The sequence below is a fragment of the Colossoma macropomum genome, unplaced genomic scaffold (assembly GCF_904425465.1).
Source record: "Colossoma macropomum unplaced genomic scaffold, Colossoma_macropomum, whole genome shotgun sequence".
Classification (NCBI taxonomy): Eukaryota; Metazoa; Chordata; class Actinopteri; order Characiformes; family Serrasalmidae; genus Colossoma; species Colossoma macropomum.
Genome location: NW_023494809.1, coordinates 21860060 through 21881621, shown reverse-complemented (window position 1 = coordinate 21881621; position 21562 = coordinate 21860060). Strand labels below are relative to the sequence as shown.

The following is a 21562-nucleotide window of genomic DNA, read 5'->3' as shown; positions in this document are numbered from 1 at the left end:
TTGTTTACATCGCAACCTTTTTCGTTATGCAGAAAATCTGACAAATCAGTGGAATTCTCCTTTAACTCGACAAAAGCAGAATCAAAGGACAGTGACCATCTCTAACATTGCTTCAATACTAGGCCTGCTAACACTTAGGCCCAATCCCATATCACCCCTCTCCCCTACCACTTAGACCATAGCCCTCCATTTTGTGTGTTCACAACTAGGAGTGTGGTTGCCCAATTGTTGTTGAGATGGAGGGGTAGTGGGACGTGTTAGGGCTACATGGCCCTCCAAACAGAGGTTATTCAGAGACACACTCCAAACAGTGTTATGAGAAAAAAAGAAAAACCAGCAAGATGAGGTGGAACAGGGAAGTTAGAACGAGAAGCTTAATGAATAGCTGAATTCAGCTTCATAACGCCGAAGAATTAGGGGTGGGCGATAATAAATAATTATCGCATCCCCCTTCTTTGAAGGCATATGATTCCCTCAGTGTAACTAAAGCCCCGCAGTGAGGTTGCTGAGCTTTACCCTCCTCTGCTATCGCTGCAGACTGGCAGAGTCACCTACAGAGCACCACTAGTAGCCTGTTAATGAAGTATTAGTGTACTAGTACTAGTGTCCTTTTTTCGTAGGGGAAGATTTCAACCACTGCTTGTTGTAACTCAGTTTTAAGGGGCAAGGTGACACTTGAAAACAATGGGTAGGGCTAAAAATAAGAAATGGGATTGGGCCTTAAAGGAAATTCCACTGACTGAATTCCACTGTCTGAATAATTAATTTGCTGATATGAAAACAGTCATTCAGAGTGTTTATGCAAAAATGGTGCATTGCAGAGAAAACCTATTAACTTGAATTTCTTTACAGTGGTGGTGATAGGAACCAGGGGTCCCAATGAGTACAAATCTACCCATTTTATTTGCTATCCTAAACGAACAGTGACCAAAAAGGTTAGCCAGCTCAGCCCTTAACAAGATACCCTGCTGAAATAGACATTCCACGATGGCTGCTTTTAAAGAAAACGATACATAGGCCTTATGTTGGTGGTTTACAGGTGAGGCTGCCTGCACTTGTGCCTGTGTCCCAACACAATGTGTGAATGGCACAGACTGTGAAAACAAATTTCCTCTTTGGAGGACAATAAAGGATCTAATCTAATCTGAACCTACACGTGACTACTGAGACTTTATATGTAATGTTGATGATGGTAAAATAGTGCTGAATCTATTTTGTCCCCCAGCATGTATCTCTCTGCCATTAATGGGGTTTAAAATGTTTTAGGCCAAAGGATCAGAAAAAAATGGACAATGTATTCATATCCATTTCATGTAATGGCTTCTGTGAGGCCTTAAAGCAGGGATGGGGAACTGAGGGAGGGAGTCCAGCGCAGTTTGGTGATTTTCCCAGCTCTAGAACAGCAATTAAAGCGGGTGATGAGCTGATGAGTTGTATCAGGTGGTCTTGAGTAGGAAAGTCACCGAACTGTGCAGGAATCTCCTTACAGTCTTCAGATATCTGGCTCCTGTCACCACCTCTGTGAACAATTCTGACTCAGTAAGTTTCCCTGGAACAGAGCATTTATCATCAAACCACTCTGAGTGACTTTGAAGAAAAATGTTAAAAATATGGTGGAATTCCCCTTTAATCCCCGAGCACTATTCTGCAGCATCAACTGTCTCATATTTATGAGAGATTCAACAGGTTTACAGTAGCACTGGGTGAGATTCAGGACACAACAATTAGCATTATGTCAAATATGTGTCCACTTCTGAGCTAATGCTAACAGCTTATCCACCCTTTCAACAACTAGGCAGGAAAAACAAGAAGACGCAAAGAAAGCTGAAATTAAATCTCCATTTGCATATTCTGGCTTTGTCCTCTTCGTGCTTATGAGTGAAACCGGTAATTTGGAGGCAGTGCTGTGAAGCCTATTAATAGCGCGGACAGTGTTGTTCAAACTCAACCGAAAAAACGAGGAGAAAAAAAGAAACGTGTAGGCAGTGAATGCGGAAGCAGATGGGCGTACAAACGAACATGTAGAGGAGGACAGAGTTAAAACTCAGTTCAGAGCTCTCTTCGTGCAATTAGGGCCTACGACTCTGAGCAGAGCAGCAGAGAAACTTCCAGTTGGGCAGGACACTGTTGGCAGCATTAAAGGGGAACTCCAATGATTTTTCAAAAATTCTACATAATTAAAGAGTTGAGATGGAAATAAGCACATTCAGAGTGGTTCGGTGTGTAATACTTTGTTCTAGAGAAACTTAGAGTCAGAATTCTTCACAGTGGTGGTGATAGGAACCAGACGTCTGAACAGTTTAATGACTCTTAAAGTTCCATCACAGAAACATAGTTTATACTGCCTGATGTCTTGATGAGCTTTTGTGATAAAGTTTTGGCTTAAAATGTATTTGTATCCATTATTTTAATCCATTTAAGGCGGACCAGCACATGCAGGGCGTTATAAGGCAAAATATTTCCCAAAGAAAACCTCCTTTTTTAGATTTTTGACTATTTCACTATCATCAGCATCACAAACTCAGAAGACACATGACGGTTCACTGGTGGTTTTGGATAGTAAATAAAATGGCTATATTTGTGTTGTAGACATGGTGACCCGTGGTGACTGCTCAAATCATCTTGGACGAGCAGAAGTGACAAAAGACCCAGATTTTTGGTCAATTTTCAGTTCCACCTTACATGGTGCAGCTGTTACATCTGGTGTTTTTCATTTAAGGTGGAACAGATTTGAATATTAAGTCAACCTCAGCTTCGTACTGCGATGCTGATTGTGTGAAAGAAAAGGCCCACATTTTTATTATCCACAGACTAAAGTTATCACACTTACTCGATTAAACTCTGTTCTCGATTTGGAAAAAAATAAAGAAACAGAGTCTTCCTTCCTTCTTTTATCTATAAAGTTTAGAATCTTGGAAAGTCTCTGCATGGTTTGTTAATAGTTTCCATTCAAACCCACTTCTATTGTGTTGCCTGTAAAAAATCGATTGTCTAAATAATCAGTAGTTTAGCCCTACCAAACACTAGATTTATGTAATTTCTGCATAATTCAGTTTGGTGTGAACTGGTTCATTGTTAGAGAAACCCCCTGCTGAAAACCAGAGACCATTAAGTGTTTCCATTGGTTCCTCATGGTTTTGTAGTGTTTTGGCTTTTGTGATGGGTTGGTACCGTCATGTAAAGGATCCTCATGGTTTAGCAAGTGACCAATGGCTGATTCCAAATGCATGTGATGGTTCCCTAATGAGATCTAATGGTGTTCTACGGGAAACTATGGTCTGTATTGAAAAGCATTAACCAGTTAGAAAGCAAAACTATAAAGTTTTCATCCAAAAATATAAAACTATTATTACACAAATACATGTGCGCTTTTCTATGGACCCATTTTTGGCCCTGCAATTGTTAGGGAAATAAGCTTGTATTGGACAATGGCGCCCTCTAGTGCATTAGTCTTTTATTACGTCAGCTCCTATCAATAAACATTTACATTGGCGCCATCAAGTGGTAGAAGCAGGTATTGCTCGATTCAATGATAAATTCAGTGGGGTGGGATATAGCAAGCAATTATAATGACTGTACAGTAACAAAACACTTTCAGTGCTGCAGCGGTCAATCTATGATGGTGCAAGTCAGCAATAATTTTATTTTAATAGCAAAATATTTTATGCGGCCCCTCAAAGGAGTAGGGTTAGATGCCAGAGACCCCAATCTTAATTGTCTTTGATATCAGCTAAAATAAATGTGTGTTGCCATGTAAGCAATGCGTGTACTTCAATCAGACAATTTTCTGTTTCCATAAATCTATATTTATTTTTTAAAATCAGATTAATTAATCACATCATAATGCAATTAGCATTTAGCATCATTACGAAGCATCGATTTTACAGTAACCCATACAAACATGGCCACAAATCAAACCACACGGGGGGAGGGGGGTGAGAGGTGTTTTTTTTGTTTTTTTTTTCTTTTTTGCAGGGGGTTTATAATCCTTCGACTCCATCCGGAACGCCAATCCGGCCGTGGAAAAGTGAGGTGCTGCCCTTCCAGCATTCAGCAGAGGCTTAGACACATCCTCACAGCACAACATACAGCAAAGAGAGAGAGACATAGAGAGAGACAGGAAGAGAAAGAGAGAGAAGCCTGTACTGGACCTATGGAAAAGGCAGCTAATGAACAAACAGGAAATACCACAGACGAGAAGTGCGCTATATTACTCACAGATGTTGTCGAGGATCAGGCCTTAATGGAGGGATCGGGTCTCAGACACCGGCAGCCTGGGCCATAGGCCGCCGGCAGAGGGGCCATTTGACTGTCCTATACTGTCCACAGCAATGCATTTAATCATTCAATCATTTATAATCAAGACCTAAATAGATTACTTTATATATTTTTCTTTTTGCATGTCCTCAGAATAATGCTCAATATATATATATCGTTTCAAATGCCAAAACGGAAAAAAAATCTCTCATGCAACACGACAAAAATTTGGACAATGTGTAATGTGTCAATGTTCTGGAGCCCCTAAATGTGACCAAGAGCCCATTATTTCTTTTAAATGGAAAGTAAAAACTCAAACCATGGTATCGCTAAACATGGATAATGTTTATTTAGCTAGTGAGTCACTAAAGGAGAAGACTGCTCCGCCTTCGGGACAAAACCCCCCAGGATGGGGGCTGCGGTCGTGTGGGTGAGTGGAGTTTAGTCCCGAAAGCATCACAGAGGTGCTGGCGAGCACGAGGCCTGCTTCAGAGTGAGGTACATAGACTTTAGAGGAGAGGGCAGCTGTGAGGGTGTGGCGTCACAGAGCGAGCTTCTCCTTAAACAAATGCACTTTTGAATGACAAGTACAAGAAAAAAAAAAAACCAAACAAACGAAAACAAAAAAATGTGCATTAACTGGTGTCGTCCACCAAGCTGCATAATAATTATTATCTTTTGGTACACGAACTGATGCTGATACAAAGGGGGGGGGTTTGGAGGGGATTCAGTCTACAACAACGGACATGATTCCAACTTCTGTCAGGCAGAAATGAACGCCTTGCCCTCAGTCCTGCTCTCTAACTGGATTCACACAGCTTCACAGATTCAAGTAAAGATTTGTCGTTTGTCATTATACATATGCTCTTTTTTTTGTCTCCTCTGAGGGCGCTCGAGTGCAGAGCGCTGAAATTGTGAGGAAAGTTACAAAAACCCAAATTAAAGAACCAAAAAACAGACAAACAACAAAAAAACAAAAAGAAATGATCAACCTACAAAATAAGTCTGGTGAAATACTCCTCCAAACCAACTACACTGGTTAGTCAGTTAATACCAAACAGAAGTCCGGTGAGAGTTATTAAGGGTAATTGGTAGAAGCTTTTAGAAGGACTGAAAGTGCTTAAAGATACAGTTTTAAGTGAGCAATTTTCAATAATTATTTTCTTCTTTTTTTTCGTGAGAGACTCGAGAGTAAGGGCAGATGCATCAAAAATTGACACAAATAGTCCATGGTTGTGTTAAGTGTTCATACATGGTCTTCAGCAGAAAATAGATCAGAACCCCCTTCTTCCTCTGTGGTTAGGCAATATTCAAGGTTCTACATTATTAGTGTTGAAGTTCTAGCAGGGAGACCTCTGTAAGGTTACTGTTTATTTTTAGTTCGCTCCTGCAAAAAAGCACAGAAAAGGAGAGAGAAGAGCATGAGATGATCTAACAGACAGTAAAACACACCAGAGGAACATTGAGCAGGTCTACATGGACTTAACATGTTCATTCAATATAGGAATGTGTGATACAGACAAAATCTAACACCATGTTTAGGGATGGACTGATCCAGTCCAGTGGATCCCTCCAATCCAGGCATATTTTAGTGGACTGTTTATCAGCTATTTTAAGTCAAATCTACCTCCGATCCTTTGAGTCAATTTTTCGCGCTCTATTTGTCATAGAAGTGCCATAAACTGACATTCTCCAGAACCTGCAATAGGGAGGCACGTTCAGAAGAGAATAAAGCTGTTTAAACATCTGTTGTGTGGAACTATTTTTGAAGTGGAAATGAAGAATGATGGAAATCTAATCCCAGTTTTTCCTCCTGGGTTTGAACTAGCTGCATTTGTCTAAACTAGGGATGCACCGAAATTTTGGCGACAAATATTTCAGCCAAGAAAAGTCAAAAGCAGCACTTTTGGTGGGGAAAAATCGAAAATACTTTGCGGTTTCTATGAAGGACGTTAGACAAGTGATTTATATTCTCTGTTCATACATGTTCATGAGCATCAGGGGAGGATACAGCGCCGAGGCACTTCTCTATTACAGATTTAAGACGACTTGAAAATACGACATTCCGCTCGATACGCAGAACACAGCAAAACAGCAGAAGCAGAAAAGTCCCCACTAGGATGCTAATACCATCTGTAGCCACAGTTTTTGAAATGTATACCTAAACTGAAAAATAATGGAATTCATTGCCTTGGATGAGCAGCCAGTATCACATATCAAGGACAATGAATTTTGTGGTATATTCTGTAGCCTATATACTGTAATATCTGCAAGTGTATTTGATGTAAACTGTTTTTTTTGTTAGCACAGTTTGGTCTTACAAACAGCAGATTTTATCAATAATAAAAGTGCAGTTTTGTACGTTTAGTATGTTCATTTAAAAGAATAAAAAAAATGGCCAAAAAATTGGTTATTTGCTGGATGAGTCTAAATAAGTGTTTTCTGCCATTTAACATGAGGAACATGGCACCAAAACCATGTACAAAACAGATCCCCGTCACGTTTTTTCCTCACAAGCCGTGACTGGTTAAAAATGAAAGTATCCCGAATGTCCAGCTTTACCAGTACCAGTGCCACACGCCACATCCAGTTTAAAACCAACGTCTAAAAAGGCATTAAAAAAGAAAGAGCAGGCTGCTGTACAAGCACATTAGAGCAAAATAAACTCAACAGCCTATACAAAACACAATGGTATTCAAGACACTACAACACGTTTCAGGCTCCAGTCCTAATGGGCCAAAACACTGCAGACTTCTGCACAATGTCTGATTAAACACACCTGATTCAGCTTATCAGCTAATTAGCAAGGCCTTTATGAACTGCATTCAGAGCGTTAGATGAGGGTAAACCACAGTATATCCACAGTACTTTGGCCCAGAAAGTCCCCAATTTAACATGCCTGCACTACAATATGGTTGTCTCCTAATGAAACGATAAGTACTCCAACAAATAAAAGCTATCAGTTTAATGTGTACGGCATTAAGCACATATAAAAATGATATGATTTTACTGCAAGTGTTAGTCAAATCATGTAGGTGGGGCATCAGATAGGGCAATCAAATTCAATCAAAAGTGAACATTTAACTAGTCATTTTAAAAGTAGGCCAAAAAAACTAAACATGAGTCACTAAATACTAAACATGAAGTGATTTTACTGTAGTATTAAGCAGCGGTCCAGAAGACCTGGGCAATAAGACAATATTTCTTGTTATAAGTTATGTCACATATGCTTTTCTGATATCGTCAGTACCTAAAAACACTTCCCAACTACATGTTAAATTACAAAAAGAGCATAATTAGTCCTGTAACTGGATTTAGTGCAGCACAGGATGTGAAATGGTGAACATAAATCATTGTACTCATAGTTTTTGACGTGGCACTTCTTTGTCTTCTCCAAAACATATTTCATGACATATTGCACATCATGAAAACTTCTTAAAGCACTGTGATATTACATTTTTGCTATATCGCCCACCTACAGTGCCATATTTATAAAATGCTACCTAAAGCTATAAGAACAATGATTGTTTTTTTCAATTTTCACACTCTGTGCTGCACAGCATTCATTTTTGCAGAACTAAAGGGAAAATTCCACCAATATTTCAAAATTCTGCATAATCTCTCATAATCTTCAGCATTCTATCACTGGGATGTAAACTAAGCCAACTGAATGGTTTGATGTGAAATGGTTTATTCAAAAACTATCAGCTCAGATTTCTTTACAGTGGTGATGACAGGAACTAGGGGTCATTATGTCTACAAGCGAACTGTCACATATTTTACTTTTTTATATGTAAAAGGTGATGACAGTAAAATAGCAGGACACAGGAGAAAAATGTGTTTTCTTTAGGGACCATTTGGCCTTACACCTGCATGAATCTCACTGCTATTAATGAATTAAAAAAAATGTGTTTTAGGCCAAAATTTTATCCAAACTATTGTAAAACATTTCAGGTAGCATATTCACAACCATTTCATGCAGTAACTTTCTGTGAGGTCATTGTTTGGAGGCATTACACTCTTTGGAGGTCTGGTTCCTATCACCGCCACTGTGAACATTTCTGAGTTGGCAGGTTTCTCTAGAATGGAGCATGTCAAATCAAATCAAACCACTTTGAATCATTAGTTAACATTTTAACAATTAAGTTGTGCAGACATTTTGAAAATCTGTGGAATTCCCCTTTAACAAGCCACCTGTAAACAACTTTTTAATGAAAAACTCAGTTAGCATAGCCAGTGCTGTTGAAGAACTGATAATAAACAACATGCAATGTAATTCATTATGATATATAATATACATCTATAGCTACTAGCTTTTCAGGTAAAAACAGAGGACCTTTTTAAAGAATTTTTGTTTTCCATGTCAACGGTTCTTATGGTGTCTATTGAGAATAAGGCATACTGATACTTTCACCATCCACAGCAAGACAACCTAGGAATGTAGAGCAGAATTATAACTTAAAAGAAAATTGTTCCTTCAGAGAGGATGTAGGGAGTGAAAGACCCTAAGAGAGACTGATGTCACCATGCCATTAATTATCTTCACTATCCCAACCGAACAGTCGTAGGAACATCCCTTACGGCAGGAATTTAGTTCTCCAACAAAATATATCAGTCAGTTTCACTCCTCAGGCTCACCTGAAAATATTACCACACTCTTCAGCACCGAATCTTCCAAAGCTTTTCACATCCCTTTAACCTATGACCATTTATGAGTCTCCAACAAGCTACATGTAACGATGTCCAACAGTTTATACATCCATGCTCTGCCCACAAGTGCGTTCTTTAATAGCAATAATTGGGTTGGAGAAGCTTTAGAGAATGTCAGCAAATATCCAGTTCAACCTAATGAGAAGTTGTGGTACAAAACACGTAATTTCAGACATATTACAAGTAGGTAGCTAAAGGTATAACCTGCAACATTAACTAAAACTAAGAAATGACTGATTATAACAGCCGATATGAGGTCCCATGAATTTATCTGTGTTTGGAGAAGTCCCACCGATAAGGCAGCGGTTCAGTACAGTGTCTGTAAGCACATCTCTGAAGTAGAGACTGCTAACACAGTTACCACCTGCTCACTTCTATTTCAGAAATGCAGACTGAATTATACAGACTGTTATATCTGAATGTAATTTTACTGTTTTAGTGTAAATTTGAACAAAAAACATCATCCAAATCAGACATTTGGCAAAAAGCTAGCATAGCGCCAAAAAAAACTGATGAAAAAACAAAATAAGAGCTAATTAATAGAAATCAGCAGGACCTTTACAACCTTCGGCTGTTTGAGTTTAAGAAACCTGACAACTGAAGACCGCCAGTACATCAGTCAGTAAAGCACTGTTTAAAAATACTGGAGTATGTTTAATTTCTGACCACATATCAGCCGATATTATCAGTTATCAGAATTTCTAAGCCCTTCAAAAAAATCAATGTTGGTCATTTTTTTTAATATATCTTTCAGGCTTTAGTCAAACCAGCCAGTGAATTTTTTCCCCCCCAATTTTGTCATTTCCAATTCCACCCACTAGTTAGGACTCCCCCAATCATATGATACTACCAGCACTAAAAGGGCGAAAGCTAGCACAGGCTCCGTGTGAAGCACCACTGCATCTTTTCAAACTGCTGCTAACGCAACATCATCAGCTAAACACGCTCGGAGGAACCGGGTTCTGTTAGGTCAGCTAACGGATGCCTGCACTGGCTAGCATTGCGCTGAGGGGGGGCCATCCGCCCCGCAATATTCTGATTATACGGACAACGCTTAGATGGTTGCGCCAACCATGAATGACGTTCATCTCTAATTACTTCTATTAGACAAAAACTAACACATTACCACATTTCTAAGGAATATAAAATCAATTCCATGAAATAAATCAAATTAATGTTCTGACAAAACCAGAGCTGTGCACAACAATTTCTTTTCAAGTTGAAAAGGATTTTTGCTGACGTTCTGTAAAACTACAACAATGAAGAAACATTTGTGAGCAGAGCATCAGACAACTGACCTGGTCAATGTGAGAAAGGCTGATGAGTTTAAGCTGTAGGTGACTAATACAGTTTGAGAATAAGATCAGTCAACCACCCCTTACCCACCACCCCCAACAGCTACCATTCAGGCCTCCCCTGTTACACCTTACTGAAATATTCAGGAGCGAGTAACATAGTACAAATTAATCAGCTTGGCAGTGTGGTCAATACACTACAGGGAAAACGCGAGGTCAGCAGAGAGCAGGGAGATCAGGCTTAAATCTCAAACCTCTACTTCAGCTTGGACAGTTCACTACAACGTATTACCCAATAAAACGTGTGCTAATAACAGGTGACTACTAAGCAAACTAATTCTTGAACTTCATCTCGTCCAAAAAAGTTCAGAGGTTTTGTAGAAGAGTTTTTTACCAACAGCTTCTCCAAGAATAACCCCGTCCTTTTCAATGCCCTCAAAAAAGGGAGCAGCTTTATAAGCACGGCCAGTCAATCGATGCAAAACCCTCACGTTCAAAGACATAGCAGAGCCTACCTCTGCTTTGCCTCGGAACAGGAATGTGAGGAATGTGAGCTGTTTCAGGAAATTCATGTCTGCCTCTAGTTAACCTAGCCTAGCTCAACGGCTGAACCACCACTGCCATCATTACTACAGGTCTACAAAACCACAACAGGACAAAACTGGGCAAAAATATATAGACAGTAGTTAAACAGCTGTACATACCATTTGGTTTATAGTACACAAACAATTGATTCTGGGTGCAACGCTATTCTCTTTTGAAAGATTCTGAATCGATTTACAAAACTTCATAATCTGACTTTTATCCAGGATTTCTGTGTATATGAAGTAAACAGCCCAAAACCATAGTAAACATACCCTTCTTATGAACACTGCTTTGTATATCAACCAGCTTTGGACACTGCTAACTAGATGCAACATACAAAGTAAAAATATCCCTAATAGTAATAATAATTAGCTCTGTATAATTGGATTCAGTGCAGTAGATTATGTAAAACTATGTATACAACTCAATCAGCCTCATTCACCAGTATCTTCCTAAGATTTTTCTTGAATTTGTTCTTGAGAAAGGTCCTCAAAGAAGTCTACATCAGGTTCATGACGTGTTTTCAAACCGCAGAATTGTTCGCACCTTTGTGCTCTTGAGTGTGTAGATTCTGTTCTTACCTGTATGTCAGAATCTTTGTCTAAGTGGGTTTTAAGAAGAAATTTCTTCTTAAGAATGGTTGGTGATGGGGCCCAATGTATTCATAGTTTTTGAAAGTTTTTGTTTGTTTGTTTTTTTAATGTGGCTGTTCTTTTTTTTTAATCCATTCCAATTTATCAAACCTCAGAAACAATAAATACTGTGACTGATATTGTGTATCGTGAAAGTGTCGTGAAGCACTGTGATATTCTTGCCATCATCTCCACCCAACCAACTGTGATAAGTGGCCGCCAGTGACAATATTCATTACAGGTGGGTGATATGGAAAATATAATGTCACGATACAAAACCTGTCTCAATATTTTTTTGACATATTGTAAGGTGGAACAAACAAAAAAGAACAAGCAGTGTCAGATTCAAAAAATACTATGAATACAATTACTTCAACATCACATACTGTGTGCTTCAATAAATCCAAGTAAACAGGACTAACTACGCTTCTTTCTAATTAAATATGCAGTTGTTATTGTTCTTTAAGTACGTACAATAGATACCATATACTCAGAGAAGCATATTGTGACATACAGTAACTTATCATGATAACAATAAATGTTATACTGTCCTGTCCTAATATTCATCATGATAAATCACGTCACATGCTCGCAAAATGTTCTTTGAGCATATCGTGGATATTGACAGTACTTAAAGAACACTGACTGACTAACAGTATGTTTCATTAAGATAGTATAATCAGTCCTGGTTACATGGATTCGCTGCAGTGCAGTGTGTGAAACGTTGAATAAAAAAAAAAAAAATCATAAATCTAAGTTATCAAACCTCAAAAAACAAAACATCATGATTCCATGAAATTAGTTTCCATCCACTTTCATCACAAATTGCAAGCAATAAAATGAAAATACGCAAAAAAAAACCCCAAAAAAAAACACCACTGACGGTCAGCAGCTTTTCCATTATGCACACTTTTAGCTATAAAAATGCTTTACGTAATGATGTAACTGCCTACAAAAACTGTTGTTGGAGATGCTTCGGCTTATCTGATAAAGTTAAAGGTTTGTGTATATCCAAATCACAGCCTATCAAAAAGACAGCCTAACATTACCTGTGCCAAGCACCCAAACATTTACATCCAGTCGGCCCAGTGTGTACCAAGCAATTTGTAACGTCAGTGTGTGCAGCATGTACCGTCACGGCAAATCTCTTCGCAAAGTCATGGTGGAAAACGAGCGAGACAAGCCAACAAACATGTTTATCTTGGATGAACACCATGCTACCAATACTAAATACTTTTTAAATCATTCAGAACCCGTCAGAGATATTTCTCTCTGAGGTGAAATATGATTCTGCCCTGGCTTAGCCTATGTTTTAGAATTACACTCCATAAATCTTTTTCTAGGAATCAAACAGGGGAACAAGACAACCCCCCAAAAAGGTGAGCCTGGAGAGAAGAGACAAAAAAAAAATCCACTGGCCTTTGGAATGGGTGTACTTTAATTCATTACTGTCCATGCAATCCAGGAGAGATTATTAATCAAATGTACTGGAAATCAGGCTCTCTGCAAAACCCAATTCCCCAAAGTGCTGACCTGCCATATACAGTAAATGCTTGTGTAACCTTTACTACTGCCTAAGAATTACCACATCTACAACTAATACTCCCACTGCACCCAGACACTTGCATTTGAACCATCTGAACTACTTGTACAAGGGACGATACTGGACTTCTGTCGATAGAGATGTGTATATTTTTCACATATGTATCTGTCCATGCTGATGCCAAAAGACACTTTTAAAAAAGGGGAGAAATATTCATTTGTAATGGTCACTAAGGCTGGCTTAGGAATGTAAATGACTAATCAATTAACCGTTAATGGACAAATAACTTTTCTACCAACATTACTGGTTAAAAAACAAACTTTATTCTATTGCATTTCATTAGCGAAAAAAACAACAGTTCCCATTTGAATAGGCAAGTTTATCATTTAAGTTAAAAGCTGTTAGAGTCTACGTACAATGGCACAATAGGCAACTTGTTCGGCTGGATAGGCCTACTAGAAAATGAAGCACACAGCTAAAAACAGTGGTGTTTGGAACCACTTTCTGAGAGGGTGACAGCACAACTACAACAATGTACCATATCTAAGTAAACATCCACACGAGATAAAACAACTATGTTGTCCATGTTCTCCAAGAGTAAGTGCGCAGGGTAAGTTTAGTATGGTTTTGGTTCATTTAAGTCATATACATGCTGATGCCTGGCCCCACCTACCAGCACTTCATTCTGTGCAAACAAGGAACACTGGCTATGTTTATTTTTGCCGATCCGACTGAATTCATTGTGATTATATGTTAAGACTGGGGTGTTTAAATGCTTGCTCAACTCAACAATCTGATGGAAAATCTCTGTTTACATGCACACTACAAGTAATCAGATCCAAAATTAGTGCCACTTAGTGTACCATACACGTTACCATGACAACGAGCATCCTGTCAGCGTGAGAGGAGCAGCAGTGAGCAGTGCTCGTGTTTTTTTTAATTACTTTAAAATGATGTCAGACTCAGGAAAACGTACTTCACATATCCTTATTAAAGAAGGCTGAGAGGAAGACGTTGTGTTCTGAGAAACATAAGCTGGACGCTCGTCCCACCGCCGTCTTCTAAAGCTCAAAGCATAAACTTCGTTTCCACTGCAGACCAGTTTCTGCTCCCACTAACGTTATTAACTTTCGCTATGACGCACATGCACAGAACATACTTAAACTTTCAGACTGGGAATGTAATCAGATACGGCGTTTACATGGTTATTATTCTTCTATTTAATGGATTATTTACAGGGCTACCCACCTCGTTCAGTCGGATCGAATCTATATTCTGAATGGCCTCAATCGTGGTCTTGGTCTTCGTGCCTTAATACAGGATTCGGTTGAGTGTGCTCATAAGCGCATGTACATCAGTTATTTTACAATGACTTCAAACCTGGCTCAGCCAATCAGATTTCAGAATGGGTACTATTCACTTTATGACTGAATTTGATGGGTTTTGTCTTGATTAATACAGACACTCGTTTTGATACTGATTTGTGAGCCATACATTTTATATTTTCTTTCAAATTATAAACGGAAAGTGAGTGTGGCTTACACCACAAATGAGTTTGAGGTGCTGCAAGAAGGAATATTTACTTTAAAAACAATTATCCACCAATATCAATATAGTTCTGATATCACTGTGCATCCCTAATTTGTGTATTTATCTTCTAGCTAGTAGGTCTCTATTATGTCTAACTCAACCCAGTATCACATCCACATGTATTGCAGTCAAATATATTATAAAGCACTTCTGCTGTCATGCAACACAGATGGAGATGAAAAGCAGCTGATGTTGAGGTAATGGGCACGGTCATTAATAATTTGTGTTGCGTGGGCAGGAAATGATGTCAGTGTAACATCTATTAATGGGACATCTGCTTGCTGTTTGAACCGCTTGGTGTATGTCGTCACCAGTTAGTGCCAGTTCTTTGGTATTAAGCTATGAGGTTACAACCCCCCTTCAATTACCATTAAATTCATTATGTCTTTCTCTGAACCCATCGGTGAAAAGTTCCATGAATCGCAAGGGCCCAAGTAACAAGTCTTAGCTTCCAGACAATTGAATACAATAAAGATTTTAGATTCGTTACAATTTCTACATTCACTGTCTTCCTAATATAGGCCTAATTTCATTTTTGGGAAATAATGATGCTTTCCAATGCCCACCTTTGAAGCACAAATAACAGAGCAACACTCATTTGGCTTGCAAATTCAAGCACTATTAAAAGCCCTCCCTTTGAAATGAATGGACATGCTGACGATGTTCTAATCCAATACTGTTCGAGCGATAGGATCGGTGAGATCTATAGATGGACAGAGATTGCTTTCAGCTATTATGGAGTGTGCTGGAGAGCCATGCTTACCCTTCGCATGGCTTCCTCCTCCTCCTGCCGCTTTTCGTAATGTGCAAAATCGTCAAAGATTGAGGTGGTATGCTTGAAAGTAGCAATAATTTTAAGCACTTGCTTTGCCTTCTCTAGGGGCACCTCCTGAGTGTCCCTGGAGTTGGTGACGGGCTTGTTATCATTGTTTTCTAAGCGGATGTGCCGCAGCTGGTTGTTGGGCACGTCCTTGACAAAGATCCATTTCACTTCGAACTTGCCCTTCCACTTGTCCTGAGACCAGACGCCTGCGTAGGCATTGTAGTCCACTGTGGACTTCATCTCGGCCACACCACAGAAGTGGCCACTGCCGTTGACGCTGAACAGCAGGTAGAGCGGGCCCTTGGCCCCCAGCGAGCGGTAGGCGGCGTCCAGGCGCTTGTTGCCATGCTCGGTGCTGCACCAGATGGAGTACTTGATGGACCGGTGGATGTCGTCCTCCGAGTAGCTCTTGATTATGAATACCCGTCCGTTCTTCAAGTTCCAGTCAAAGTCTTTGGGGTTGTAGTTGTTGAGGGCTTTAAGTTTCTCCAGCACGGGGTGGACCTCACTGGAGGAGGGTGAGGTGCTCAAGGGCACCCCGGTACCCAGGCCGAAGGTTTCGGCCCCACTGTTCTGGTTGAAGGTCGCGACCCGGTTCCTCGGGGCCACCCAACGGTTTTGAGGTGGTGCGTTCTGCTGAGGGAGTGGGTGTGGGGGCTGAGGGGGACCAGGCTGAGAGGGATGGTGTTGGAGAGGGTGAGGGGGGCCTGGGGGGAGCTGCTGAGGGGGCTGGGGGGACTGCAGCTGGATCTGCTGGTGCTGAGGCTGTGGAGGCAGTGGGCTTTGCAATAAGGGCTGGGGCTGGGCCAGGAGCTGTTGCTGCACCAGGGGCTGAGGTGGCAGCATCTGTTGAGCAAGGGTTTGCTTCGTGATGGAGCCTTTATCATCCCAAGTACCAATGTTCATGTTATGCTTTATAGGAGGAGGAGGAATCACAGCACCACTTCCCATGCCAGTATTGGTTTTAGGCTTTAGCTTGGGCTGTGGTTTAGCAGGTTTTTTAGCTATAGCTGCCCATGATGTGGGCTTAGGAGCAGAAGAGCTTACAGGCGGCATGCTGTTGGCTGCCATACTGCTCATACCTGCGGTTCCTCCAAGAGGAGAACCCACAGTTTTAGTGACGGCCGCCATGTCGGACCCAAGCTTGAGTCCAGCCATGCCCTGATCGATACTGCTGAGACCCGGAACTTTACTAAGCTGCGTGTCACTGCCAAACCCTGCTTGTCCGTCCGCGATGGCCCTGCCCAGAGAGCTGGGGGCATAGCCGTAGCTGCTGCTGTACGCTGAGCTCTGCGTAGACTGTCCCTGTGAGCCACTGGTGCCCCAGGTGGAAAAGTCTGCATTGCCAGGAAAGAAGTTAAATCCATGTTGGCTGAGAAAGGGAGGTGTGTTGCCTAGAGCTCCAGGCTGGCTGAATACTCCATCCGGGATGAAATGGTGCTCACCATTGCTCATCTGTCCATAGGTGGTCAAGTAGGGCATAGGAGGGTCTCCTGCGGTAGACCAAGCAGCTTCACCCAGAGAGTAAGGGAATCCGATAGATGGGGCATAGTAGCTGGGCATGTAGGGGTCAGACATTGGTGGGTAGCTATTACTCTGTATGGGAAATAATTTAAAATAAAGGATGACTATAAATAATTGTCTCAATAAGAGGTCTAAGGAAAAACAATGAACATATATTGCAGACAGGTATTAAGGTAACTAACACCTTTTGAATTAGATTTAACATAGAATGAAGATATCTATGAATGTAGTGTTTTTGACTGGACAAACAATCATCCAGTATCTTACTCACTACACAGCCAAGGACTTTTCTGAAGATTAACTGCATCATAACATTGTTTAGACACATAATGTGAAGTTCATGACTCCGCTCACCTGATTTGTCTGGCTGCTCAAGTAATTCTCAAAGTCATCATCATTTACAGCATCCTTCTGATGCATTGAACCGTTTTGCACTACAGAAAACAAGCAAAAAAAACCCAGCATTAACAGTAGAGGTGGGCGATATGGCAAAAACATAATTTTACATCACATGTAAAAAAAAATACTATTAATACAATTATTATTGTTCAACATTCCACATACTGTCTGCTACATTAAATCCAACTAAACAGGACTATTTATACTTTTTTGGGGGAAAATCTGCTAATTGTTTTTTAAGTGCTTACATTATACACAACATACTCAGAAAATCATATTGTAACATATTGTCAAGTAATTTATCACAATAACGACAAACATTGTCATATTGCCCAGCCCTAATTAACAGTTATTTCCACCTCTTTTTGTGTGGCACCAAGTTGGCTGCCCCACACATCTCAATACAAACATATGTACAGCACTGTTTCTTGTCATAATTTGATGCAAGTACAGAATAAACAGTAAGATAATAAATAAGATGTGGTGCATCATAGAAAGAGAGACTCAAGTTTTCCACCATCAGTTGTTAAATCAGTACAGGGGCAATCAGACTTTTGTCTTAATTGCCAAAATGTATAACATGATGGGTGTCTTGTAAATGCATGTATCTGTACAATCCACACAACATAACTGAGATCCAATATTATATCTTGGTCCACACTTAGAATATAAGTACATCTTAGAATGACTTAAAATACTACCAGACACAAAAAACATGCTAAAAAGGGCCCAAATCCTACATTTTCCCTGTATTTTAGGGTCCACGTTAGACACACGTGGTTTTATGAACTTTAAACAATCAAAATTAATTTTTACATGACCTTTCTTTATTCTTCATAATTTAAGAAGCTATTTTTCCTACTGTGCTTTTAAAACTGATGTGTAAACAACCTCTTCTTACTGGCTGCACTGTACTGTGCATCATTCAGACAGCAATCTGTGCTGAAACACTGCTTATAACTTCAATATGAATAGGTGACACTCAACTGCAGTTGGCTCAACATATGTAAAATGTTAACATTACAAAAAACAGGATATTTTTGCAATTTCTATATGTGGAAAAGGGAGTGAATTTAACATTTTGAAACTTCTGTAATATTTACAAACAACATTACAACCTTTTACGTGAAAAAACAACAGAAGGGGTAATTCGTGCTGTCTATGATATGGGCCCTTTAAACATCACTGCATAGCATCCAGCACGACTGTAAAAAGTCAAATCGTAACTCCAACAGGTGACGTACCTTTATTTCCTTGTCCTTTAGGTCTCTGTTATCGCGTTGGCAGTGCATGTGAGCGACGACAAGAAGGGAGAAAAGACAAAAAATGAAACTGAGACTATATTAAGATGCATTTACCAGCATCGCTGACCGACAAATGTGTTCATGCTCTGAAGGCAGAGGCCCAATCTGCCCAGCAGCAGGCAGAGCTAACGATGTTTCAGTGCTAAATAAATAAAGCTAATCATAAATACTTCACCTGGTCATAAAAAAGGTCCATAGCTGCCTGAGAAACAAAGTGTTGTGCAATGTGGATGAACTGTCTACACCGACTTGACTGTATGTGGAGGGAAAGGGAGGGAGAGAGGGGGGTACATGGCAAATGATTCGGCCTAGCAACAGCCATCAGCTAAGGCTAACGTTACTTAGCTAACCCAGCTCGTTCGCTCCAACATAACTACGCTTAAAACCGACATGACCAGGTTAGCTGGCTACCTCACTAAACACAGCGAGGGAAAATACGTCGGGAGAATACTAATAAATCCACTCCAGTCGGTCATGTAACTTACCTGGTCGACAGTTGTGGCAGACATCCTCCAGGAGCCCGAGCTGCTTGCTGTGCTGAGTGTCCACGGTCTCTGCTGCCACTGCTGCCCGCTACCTGTGCGCTGTTTCCTCGCTTGGCTCTCGCTCTCTCCCCGCTGCGCCTCGGCCAACTCCACCGGCTCTCTCACGCTTTAGACGACGGAGGCCACGGATGTCGACTTGCTGGACTGGAGAATGGGACTCGAGTCGCTCCGAAACATTCACTCAGCGTGTCGTCCGATGGGGAGTAAAACAGCAACCCTTCCGTTTTTCCCCCCACTTTTGCTCCACAATGGCGGATCGGGTTAGTAGTCTTGCTTTCCGGTTGTGTTCGCTGACCTTCCGCCGATGACGAGGAAAAGTCACGACGTATAATGGCAGAGTTTTCCCTCCTCCGGTCATGTAGCCCACCTGCCTCTGGACAGTTTCGTGTTTTTATTCTCCTGCAGCTGAATCTTCAGCTAGTGGTCAGTCCATTCTGAGCTAAATCAGGGGTACTCCATGAAGGATTACTCAGTTAGCCAGGTAGCTTAAAGGGCCCACATCACGGAAAAACGAATTGTCCTCACTTTTTAAAGTAAAAGACTTTAAAGGGGAACTCCGATTTTTTCAAATAATTCTACATAAATACATGATTGAGATGTAAACAAAGTCATTCAGAGTGGTTTGGTGTGAAATGATCCGTTCTAGAAAAACTTACGGAGTCAGAATTGTACACAAAGGTGGTGATAGGAACCAGACGTCCACCTCTAAAAGCTCCCTCATAGATGGTTATTACATGGAATGCTTAGAAATACGCTGCCTGATGTCAGAGGCATTGTTTTATGATAGTTTTGTGACAAGGTTTTGGCTTTTATCATTTTTTTTTTATAAATTTGTAATACACTGATTTAGTTTTATTTCTGAAAGCAGAGTCTGTTATTTTCCCCACAATTAACCATTTCACATTAAACCAGTCTGAATGACTCTGTTTACATCTCAAGGACTGAATTATTCAGAAATTTTGAAAAATTGGTGGAATTCCCCTTTAATGTAGTAAGCTGCAGAAACTTACTGTTCGCTCCCCAAAACACATGGAAACTAAGTTACATAAACGGTCTCTTTAAGTGAATTTAAGTAAAAGTATGTATGTACAGTGTATACAATGTATACTAACTCAGATTCATTCCAAATATTTCGATTTTCAGAAAATCTTCTTTTTGAAATGCTGCTCTATATGAGTTCTTTCCAGTATCGCACAATTTCCTCAAGGCATCTCACCCCAAAAGGACACCCTGTTTTTTTATTTATTTGTGTTTGATTTTAATAAACAGGTCATTTTGTGAAAGAAAAGTGACAAACATTTTTTAAAACATTGTTCTCATAATGCATGCAATAGAAAATTAAACAGCCCAAGGGCTATCCAGCAGATTTTCCTGCTCCTCTGAGCCGCATGCATTTTTAAAGCTCTGCTATCAAGAAGTCAAGAGGTAATTGTTTGACTAATTCAGGTTTTAAATGTAGAGAATCTTACAGAATCGTAATTTCATCTTTCCTCTAGCTTTGTGAAAGACAGTGTCAACTTTATTGTCATTCTTTATCACCACAGACGTGTGTTGAGTGAGAAACGAAATATAGGTGCTCTGGAACACAGTGCTATATTTAAACCAGCACAGCAGAAGATGAGTGCAAAGAGACATTAAATATAGACATTAAACTATACCACCATTAGGTACAGTATAATAGAGACTGAACATGTTCATGTCAGTGGACTGTGAGGGCCATTCCAAAAGCTTCAGCTTGCATTTCTTGAAGAAGTTTGATAGATTTTGAGGTATGTTTTGGATCATTGTCCTGATGTAGAAGCCAGCCTCTTTTCAGCTTCAATTTCATGACTGATTGTGACAGTGCTTCCTTTGTCTCTGGCTTCCATACAACCCCAAATAATAATAGACCTACCATGCGTTGGCAAGGTGTTCTTTTCATCAAATGCTGCTCATTTTTTCTCCAGACATAACCTTGATGATTGAGAAATCCCCATTTTTACTTCACCAGTCCACAGCACTTTTTTCCAAAATTGCCTCTGGCTTATAGAGTTGTTGATTTGCATGCTTTAGACATTGACTTTTCTATAGAATTTTTAGGTAAGGCTTCCTTCTGATGACTTTTCAATGCAGATCAAGCTTGTACAAGCAACATTGCACAGTAGAATGGTGCACCACCACTCCTGTGTCAGATAAACCTTCCTGCGTGTCCTATAGGGGTTTTGCTTTGCATTTCTGACCCGCATACAAGCAGTTCTATATAAGAGTCGTCTTCAAGATCTTGCCTTGACTTCCATAGCTCCCCTTAACTGCCATTTCAGACAGTAAAAATTGTAAGATGGAAGGGCTTTGATATCTTTTAATAGCCTTTCCCAG

General features: G+C 40.2%; 1 protein-coding gene across 2 annotated transcripts; it reads right to left on the bottom strand.

The window, feature by feature from the left end:
• Positions 1-3783: 3783 nt before the first annotated feature.
• Positions 3784-19568, bottom strand: ythdf3 (YTH N(6)-methyladenosine RNA binding protein 3). 2 transcript variants are annotated; one of them, XM_036558169.1, is made up of 5 exons: positions 19148-19562; positions 18603-18627; positions 17314-17393; positions 15376-17031; positions 3784-5644 (listed from the first exon to the last, which is right to left on the bottom strand). In XM_036558169.1, the coding sequence occupies exons 1-5, from the start codon at positions 19169-19171 to the stop codon at positions 5621-5623; spliced, it is 1809 nt and encodes a 602-aa protein (XP_036414062.1). In that variant the 5' UTR covers positions 19172-19562; the 3' UTR covers positions 3784-5620. The 2 variants fall into 2 exon arrangements, with proteins under 2 accessions (XP_036414062.1, XP_036414061.1); XM_036558168.1 differs by lacking the exon at positions 3784-5644 and having other exon boundaries at positions 11560-17031; positions 19148-19568.
• Positions 19569-21562: the final 1994 nt, after the last annotated feature.

What these genes read in the sequence shown, in the direction of transcription:
- ythdf3 (XM_036558168.1), bottom strand. Translation starts at nt 19,171, where the DNA reads ATGTCTGCCACAACTGTCGACCAG. An exon ending in CTGCCACAACTGTCGACCAG is followed by an intron (nt 18,628 to 19,147) that starts GTAAGTTACATG and finishes ACGCGATAACAG; the next exon opens with AGACCTAAAGGACAAGGAAA. An exon ending in TGAGCAGCCAGACAAATCAG is followed by an intron (nt 17,032 to 17,313) that starts GTGAGCGGAGTC and finishes TTTCCCATACAG; the next exon opens with AGTAATAGCTACCCACCAAT.